Source organism: Plecotus auritus (assembly GCF_963455305.1).
Source record: "Plecotus auritus genome assembly, chromosome: 6".
Lineage (NCBI taxonomy): Eukaryota > Metazoa > Chordata > Mammalia > Chiroptera > Vespertilionidae > Plecotus > Plecotus auritus.
In genome coordinates, this window is record NC_137773.1 from 95,312,371 (window position 1) to 95,321,216 (window position 8,846).

The following is an 8,846-nucleotide window of genomic DNA, read 5'->3' on the forward strand; positions in this document are numbered from 1 at the left end:
GGGGTAGGGGCTCAGTCCGATAAAGTTTGGAGTAGGGGCATGGATTGGTTGGTTTCCCAAAGAAAGGCATGCTCTTGGGTAAGTCTCTAAGAATAGGCTAGTGGGTGTGTGGGGGCAATGTCTCTCCAGTCAGGGAGGTCCCAGATGGTAGAGCATCAGGAATATAAGAAAATATAGCTAATCCAGGGCCTCTCTCTCTCTCTCTCTCAACATATTTTTATTGATTTCAGAGAGGAGGAGGAAGAGAGTGATAGGAACATCAATGATAAGAGAGAATAATTAATTGGCTGCCTTCTGCACACCCCATATTGGGGATCAAGCCCAGGCATGTGCCCTTGACCGGAATCGAACCTGGGACCCTTCAGTCCACAGGCTGACGCTCTATCTACTGAGCCAAATCGGCTAGGGCCAGGGCCTCTCTTTGTCACTTACCCACTGGGAGAGGAAGCTTGGCCCTACATTCATGGCCCTTCTTCTCCCTGGTAGGAAGATGAGCGATTACATCTCAGCCATCATTGAGCTGAGTGCGCTGGCGGTCCGACGCCAATATCGCCTGCACCACTACATCGACTTCATCTACTACCGCACAGCAGACGGGCGGCGCTTCCGTCAGGCCTGTGACACCGTGCACAGCTTCACCACGGAGGTCATCCAGGAGCGGCGGCTGGCGCTGCGCCAGCAGGGGGCTGAGGCCTGGCTCAAGTCCAAGCAGGGCAAGACCTTGGATTTCATCGATGTGCTGCTCCTGGCCAAGGTGAGGCTGGGTCCTGGAGGGTGGGCCCTGCCCAGGATGGCCTCCTTATGAGCTGCACGAACTGCCTAAAATAATAAATGCCCAAACTAACTTAGGCGTAGGATGCAGGCAGATGCAAAACATGTAAGACTTACTGTGTTCGTTTGCTAGGGCTGCTGTAACTAAGTGCCGTACACTAGGTAGCTTAAACAACAGAAATTCATCTCCTCCGTTTTGGAGATAAGAAGTCTGAAATCAAGGTGTCGGCAGCGTTGATTTCTTCTGAGGCCTCTCTCCTTGGCTTGTAGATGGCTGTCTTCTCCTATATGTTCACGTGGTCTGCCATCTGTTCACGTCTGTGTTCAAATCTCTTTTTATAAGGACTGCAGTAATATTGGATTAGGGCCCGCTCTAACAGCCCATTGTAAATGAATTACTTCTGCAAAGGTTCTATCCCCAAATATGCTCATATTCTGAGGTCCTGAGGGTTAGGACTTGAAGATATGAGTTTCGGAAATAGGGTGGGAGTGGGGGGCGGGGGGGGAGACACAATTCAGTCCACAACACTTACATGACCTTGAAGACGTGTGACACTTTCAGTGATAGGTGGTCACCCATTTGTGGAGCTTCTGTGGACTTTCTGAGCAGCACCTGGGTTCTGGATTCAGACAGCCCTAGACTCCACTCTGACTCCGATGCTTCATGGATGCTTGACCTAAGTCATCTGATTCTTCCCTTGGAGCCTCAGTTTCCTCATTTATGACATGACTAGAGGCCCATTGCACGAAGATTTGTGCAAGAATAGGCCTTCCTTCCCCTGGCTTTGCTCCCAGCTGCCTGGGAGCCTACAAGTCCTGGCTCCCAGCGGAGCACCGCTCCTGTAGCTCCCTTCACCCCTTGCCCCCCCCCTCATAGCAGGTGTCCTGCCCCACCAGGCCACTTCGTGCCTGCATATGCAAATCAACTCATCATCTTTGTTGGGTTAATTTGCATACTCACTCCTGATTGGCTGATGTGTGTCACAGAGGTATGGTCAATTTGCATGTTTCTCTTTTATTAGTGTAGATTACAGGCCTGATGCATGAAATTTATGCAAGGGTAGACCTTGCAGCCCTGGCTGCCTTGCGGCCCCAACCCCCACCCACTGGTCGTTCCAGAAGGTCATTCCGGAAGGTCATTCCACTGTCCCGTCTAATTAGGGTATTAGCTCTTTATTATATAGGATGTTCACATGACCTGATCACAAGATTATTGGTGCTAGAGCTGCTCAGGAAACACAAACTCCTTTCTTCTCCTCACCTTTGACTCTCCTTCACTCTTTTCATCTTTCTTAGGCAAGCTGCATACTTCCATGTTCTTGGAATCCTTTGTCCTAAAGCTTGGCTTAAGAGAGAGAGGGGAGCATGTATGACTTTGGAGGAGCCCCTAGCATGCAGAAGGTGGGATGAAGTGGGCTGAGTTGACCATTGTCTGCTGCCCATTCCAGGATGAAGATGGAAAGGAACTGACAGATGAGGACATCCGAGCTGAGGCGGACACATTCATGTTTGAGGGTGAAGACATGGCGCAAGGCTGGGGGAGCGTGGAGGGGTCCCCATTTTCTGAAGATAGCATCTCTGCTATCTCCAGGAAGCCTCCATACAAGCTCCTCATTTGCCTGCAGGTCACGACACAACATCCAGTGGGCTCTCGTGGGTGCTGTTTAACCTGGCCAAGTACCCAGAGTACCAGGAGAAGTGCCGGGAAGAGATCCAGGAAGTCATGAAAGGCCGGGAGCTGGAGGAGCTGGAGTGGTCAGTCTGGGGTCATGGGGGTGGTGAGGACAGGTTGAGTCTTGGGTGTGAATCTCTCTGCTCTACCACTTATTGACTTTCTGACTTCAATCTTAAGTGGAAAATCGCTTAAGATTCAATTTAATTTCAATTTCTTTAACCCTAAAACAGGATGACAACAATGTATCTGCCTAGCTCATAATGTTGGAGTTCTTACTTAGGAATGTCTTAGTTAGCAATGGTTGCAATAATGCTGCATAACTAACAGCCTCTAAACTTAGGGGTTTACATCAAGCATTTATTTTATTTCTTGCTCTCGCTTGCACATATTTCTTGCTCTTGTCTGCATATGACTTTTGTACTGCTGGGTGATGCTGAGCTGAATGAGGTTGCTTCCAAACTGAGGTTTGGGCTAAGGTCTGTTCCACATAGCTCTTCATTCTCCTTGAACCAGCAACTACTCTGGGCATGTCCATCTCAAGGTAGACTTCAGAAGCACAAAGAGGCACACAACTATAAAAATTTTTATTGGGGTGACATTGATTATTAAAATGATATAGCTTTCAGGTGTACAATTCTATAATACATCACCTGTATATTTTATTGTGTGTTCACCACCCTAAGTCAAGTCTCGTTCCATCACCATTGAGAGCCAGACACGTAAAACCTCTGCTTGCATCTCAACATTCCATTACCTAAAGCAAGTCATATGGCCAGGTGCAACATGAATGGGCTGGGACATATATTCCACCCATCAAAGTGGAAGGCACTGCAGAATCACAGGGCACAGGGCACAGGTGTATAATTTGAATACAAGGAAAAGTGAAGAATCAGGAACAATAATCCAATTGACTTCATATGTGTGTTGTGTAGAGCTGCTTCTGGGTGATGCAAAGAAAACACAGCATTAAATAGCATTGAACAGTGAGAAAGTAGTTCAATGGCAAACTTTTAGATTTGGAATTCAGGGAGAAACTCTCAGTTGGGTGCTATTGGATCTTTAACACCTTGCTAACTACTTTTTTTTTTTTTAATCCTCACCTGAGAATATGCTTAGAGAGAGGAAAGGAGGGAGGGAAGGAGGAAGAGAGAGAGAGAGAGGGAGAAAGAGAGAGAGAGAGAGAGAGAGAGAGAGAGAGAGAGAGAGAGAGAGAGAGAGAAACATCTATGTAAGAGAGAAACAGTGATCAGTTGCCTTTGTTACGCTTCCTGACTGGGGATCAAACCTGAAACCCAGGTATGTGCCCTGAACAGGAATTGAACAGGTAACCTTTCAGTGCATGGGACAATCCTCAACCAACTGAGCGACTCTGGCCAGGTGCTAATTGCCTTTTAAAAAAATATATGTTTTTATTGATTTCAGAGAGAGTATGGAAGAGGGAGAGATAGAAACATCAATGGATGAGAGAATCATTGATCGTCTGCCTCCTGCATCGCCCCCTACTGGGAATGGAGCCCAAAACCAGGGCATGTGCCCCGACTTGGAGTTGAACCGTGCTCTCCTAGTTCATAGGTCAACCCTCAACCACTGAACCACACTGGCTGGGCACTAACTGCCTTTTTAACAACGGGAGAAGATGCTCCAGGTCCTGAGGACTGGGCAGGAGATGGTGTCTAGCCAGAAGTTAATAACTCTCTTCTGGTTTCCCAGTGGTGCTTATGTTTATGACACTTGTATGCCAGACATGCTATTTGCCCTTTAAAGGAGCAACATAAAGTTTCTTTGAAAGAGAACCTGTTGGTGTAAAGAAAACCACTAGATCGTGAACCAAGAGTTATAATTAATCCAATGTTGGGCTCTGAATTCCAAAGGAAAAAATTAAGAAATTATAGTAAAGGAAGCAGATGTGTGGGTTTTTAATACTGAAGTTGATCCGCACAAGCTGGTGAATTGCTGCTGCCTGGGCCCCTTGGCTTTCCTGGCACCTCCTCCAGTGGCCCTGACTTCCGCGTAATTCATCAGCTAATGGGTTGATGCTGGGCCTGCAGAAGCCCGCTAACACTGCTCGGATTTGCTTAGAGTCAGCCACAGGGTTAACGGTGTGTGCAGGGCACAACTTCAAATGCTAGAAGTTGGGGTAAGTCTGAGATCTTGGCCTCGAGCACCCACACCCCCATTCCATGCTCCCCAGGGATGACCTGACTCTGCTGCCCTTCACCACTATGTGCATCAAAGAGAGCCTACGCCAGTTCCCACCTGTGACCCTGGTCTCCCGCCGCTGCACGGAGGACATCAAGCTGCCGGATGGGCGCATCATCCCCAAAGGTGCCCACTGTGTGCTCCCTGCTGCCTGGCTGCTCTGTTGCTCATGGGGCTCACCTTGCTCACCCCAGGTTCACCATCCCTGTAGATGGGAGGGCTCTCTGTGTGGCTGTTGCTTCTGGGGTGATGTGGGAGACCCAGTGTACAGGGGGAAGACAGAGGTGGGTGAGTATGGATGGGAAGGAAGCAGTGGGTGTGGCAGGGTGGGCCCTCTCTAGGTACAGGTAGGGCAGGGTTGGTTTCATTCAGTTGCCAGATATCCCCTGGAGACCCAGCCCTGTCCTGGGTGATGCTGGGGATCTAGAGAGGCCTCATCTCCAGGACCAGGCTGGGGAATACAGCAGGGCACAGACATTCCCAGCCACATGAGGTCAGGGATGAGCTAAAGGGAGGGACAGGGGCTGGAGCAGCCCAAAAGAAGGATCGATGGCTCTATCTGGGAAGAATGCAGGGAGGGCTGCTTGGAAGAGGAAATGTGGGAGGTGAGCCTTGGAGGTTGGAAGTGAAAGAGTGATGATAATGAAAGGCCTTCAATGCCCGATTAAGGCACTTGAACTTGATCCTCAGGGTAGCAGGTAGCCATGGGAGGGGTTTGAGCCTAGGAGAAGAAATGCCAGATGTGTGAGTGAGAAAGAGCCCTGTGTGGCCAGCAGAGAGGTGATGGAGACCTCTTAGGGAGGCATGCAGCAGCCTTTTTCAGGGAAGGATGGGCAGGGAAGGTGGCAGATAGCTCATGTAACACCATGGCTCCAAGGAAAGCAGGTCTCCCTGACTCCCCTCTCCCCCACTGACCTCACCCCTCCCTACAGGAATCATCTGCCTGGTCAGCATCTATGGAACCCACCACAACCCCACAGTGTGGCCTGACTCCAAGGTGAGCTCCTCCTCTCCCCAGGTTCCTCTTCAGAAGGGGCAGTCCTGGGGCAGTGGGGCCTCCCCTGCCCTGCTTCCCAGGGAACCAGAAATCAGGGCTGGATGCAGGGCTTGAGCGCCACCCCCCCCCCCACCAGCGATCCCCCACTCACTGTGAATTCATTAAGTCCAAAAATATTTATTAAGCTCCTACTGTGTGCCAGACCCTATGCTGGGTACTGAGGACGGAATTCACAGTGAAGTGTAAAGAAAAAAGAGCAAAAATAAGATGATTTGGGGTATTGGTAAATGTACACAGGAAATAAAAAATGGAGTGGGGTCGGGGGGCAGGGGAGTACTTTAGCTCACATGGTGAAGAAAGATCTGTGGAGGAAGAGATGTTTGAGCTGAGACCTGAAAAGTGTGAAGGGCATGGACAAGTGTGTTTCAGGCAGAGTTAACAGCAAGTGCAAAGGCCCTGGGGTGGGAATGAGCCTGGCATGCCTGAATAGCAAAAGGAGGCAGTGAGGCTGGAATGCAGTGTGGCTCTCTTTGTCCAGCTCGGCTGCTCCCCAGAGGCTGAGGGAGGGGGCCAAGCTGCTATGGGTGGGCAAGTCCCAAGACTCACCCAGGCTGCTTCTGCTTAGGTGTACAATCCCTATCGCTTTGACCCGGACAAGCCACAGCAGCGCTCGCCACTGGCCTTTGTGCCCTTCTCGGCAGGACCCAGGTAACGTCTATTTCCCCACGGCCAAGCCAAGTGTAGGAGGAACACCCAGGACAGTGGAAAGTCAGGGATGTGCCTATCTGGGACAGAGACCGCATCCCACCCAGGTGTCCTACCTGCCAACCTGGCATACTCTTCCTGTCCTCAATGCACCCCTAAGCCCCCACATCAGATCTATGATAGAATCCTTCAGTATTAAATGCAACTACTGTGTGCCAGGCCCTGCCTCTCATAGGCTCCCAAAGGCTCTATGATGCATTGTTCTGTTTTACAAATGAGGAAACTGAGGCTCGGAGGAGTGATCATTTACCCAGTTCCAGGGACCCCACTCACAGCCATTCTTCCTCCAGGAACTGCATCGGACAGAGCTTCGCAATGGCCGAGATGCGCGTGGCCGTGGCGCTGACTCTGCTGCGCTTCCGCCTGAGCGTGGACCGAACGCGCAAAGTTCGGCGGAAGCCGGAGCTCATATTGCGCACGGAGAATGGCATCTGGCTCAACGTAGAGCCCCTACCTCCGCGGGCCTCAGCCTGAGCGCCGGTGCGCCCCTGCGGAGCCCGGGGCCTAAGCCCCGCCTAGAGGCCGAAGCCCCGCCCTCGAGGGGACAAGACCACGCCCCTAAGTCCTGTGGACATAGGCCACGCCCCTCGAAATTCAGGCTCCGCTCAGGGGGATCAAGTCCTCCATTGAGCAGCGGGTAGGTGCAGGCCACGCCCCTCAAGGCAAGGCCACGCCCCTTGAGTTCCAGGACCCACCCCCCGAGTGCTGCCCTCTGATTTGAGGACCAGGCTAGACCACACCCCTTGGGCACAGACCCCGCCCCCAGCATCCTGCGGCTTCAGGTCTTCAGGCCTCTCCCACAGAGCCTTCTAAGACCAGACATCTAAAGCATCCTGGATTCAAGCCCTGCCCCACGCGGATCTGACGGGCTTCTAAATGGAGGACTTAGGAGCTGGAGCCCGAAGTCAGAGCCTTGAACCTGGATATCGCCTTCCTGAGGCCCCTAGCTCAGATGGGCGAACTTCTCAAGCATCAGGCTGCCTCCTGTGGCCCTGCTGTTTGCTTTTCTTGTTTTGTAAACTCAAACCCTCCTTCCAAGCACCTTCCTTCCTCCCTTACTCAAAGACCCTTTGGTAAGGGTTTTGATTTTTGTAGAATAAAAGCAAGGGATACAGATATCCACCATCATCCACCCTCTAGCCTGACCAGACCCTGACATCCAGAGCCCAGCAAGGAAATGAGGGACCTTGGACAGTTTGGACACAGCTGAGGGAAGCTGTGAGATAGGAGGCTGGAAATCATTTGTCCTTGGACATAAACTGAGACTTTTTGGGACAGTTTGTGTATTCATTTATTTCATCAACAGACTGCATTATTAAGTGTCTGCTAGCACTGGGCCAGGAGCACAGCTGGCCTGATTCCTGCCCTCAAGAGGACAGGGTTGACAAATGTTGAGCAAATAATTCTACATATAAATATTTACTTAAACTTGTGACAAGTGCTCCAAGGGGGAGACCTTGGTGCTGGGTGAGCATAACATGTGGTGGGGGTGGCTCAGGGAGAACTTCTCTGATGCTGAAGTGGGAGTAGAATTTGGTGACAAGGGAGAGAGGAGCATTCCAGGCAGAGGAATAGCATCTGCAAATGTCTGGAGATGAGGGAGAGCATGGTGTGCTCGGGGAACTCACAAGGGGCCAGAGTGGCTGGACCTGGGGAGTGGGGTAGAAAGGAGGAAGGGTTGGTAGGGGCCAATCGTGTAGGAACTGTGGGCCATGTCACAGTTCAGCCCTTATGCTGAGGGCAATAGGGAGCTACAGGGGGAGTGTGAGCAGGAACAGGACATATCATGATCAAACCTGGGCTGGCAGGGAGGTGGCTTGAAGGGAGTATAGGGGGCTGAAAATCCAGGGGAAAGGGTGGCTGTGGTCCAGGTGGGACAGGAAGGGTGGGGGATAAGCAGAAGAGAAGGTTAGGGTGATTCTCAAGTCTTTGGCTGGGGGAACTAAGTGATGGAATAGTCCCTGATATGGTGATATAGAAGGTAGGGCAATGACAGTGTCTACAATAATCATATGAATTCATCATATTGAACATCTACTGTGACCAGTGTCTGAGCTCTCGTATAACTAACTTTCTAGAAAGGGGAGCAGATAACAAATGATTAAAAAGCAAATAAATAAGTAAATTTACACAGGGCCTTAAAGTCACTGATTTTATTGTGAGAAAAATAGGGAGCCATAGAGGGTTCTGGGCAGAGGAGGGATAAGACTTGTCATACAGTCTTTGGCTGCTGTGTTGAATAGAGACTACAGCAGGCAAGGATAGAACTAGAAGATGAGGAGGAGGTGACTACATTAGTCCAGGTGAGAGATGACTGTAGCTTCAACCACAATGGGGGCTGTACAGGTGAAGAGGGGCAATTGTATTCTGATGAGGAATGATTGTTTTATGAAGGTAGTCCTGGCAGCTTTGCCAATGGATGGAATGTGGGGTTCACGA

The 8,846-nt window shown here is 50.7% G+C and overlaps 1 protein-coding gene across 2 annotated transcripts in view; it reads left to right on the top strand.

Moving 5' to 3' along the window:
- Nucleotides 1-7,683, top strand: part of CYP4F22 (cytochrome P450 family 4 subfamily F member 22) — a 30,666-nt gene extending 22,983 nt beyond the window's left edge. For both annotated transcript variants that reach the window (XM_080672021.1, XM_080672022.1), the window contains exons 7-13: nt 487-754; nt 2,220-2,286; nt 2,397-2,526; nt 4,638-4,771; nt 5,578-5,642; nt 6,268-6,350; nt 6,698-7,683. In XM_080672021.1, coding sequence (XP_080528147.1) covers nt 487-754; nt 2,220-2,286; nt 2,397-2,526; nt 4,638-4,771; nt 5,578-5,642; nt 6,268-6,350; nt 6,698-6,881 — 931 coding nt within the window. In that variant the 3' untranslated portion in view covers nt 6,882-7,683. The remainder of the gene's footprint in view (nt 1-486; nt 755-2,219; nt 2,287-2,396; nt 2,527-4,637; nt 4,772-5,577; nt 5,643-6,267; nt 6,351-6,697) is intronic.
- Nucleotides 7,684-8,846: the final 1,163 nt, after the last annotated feature.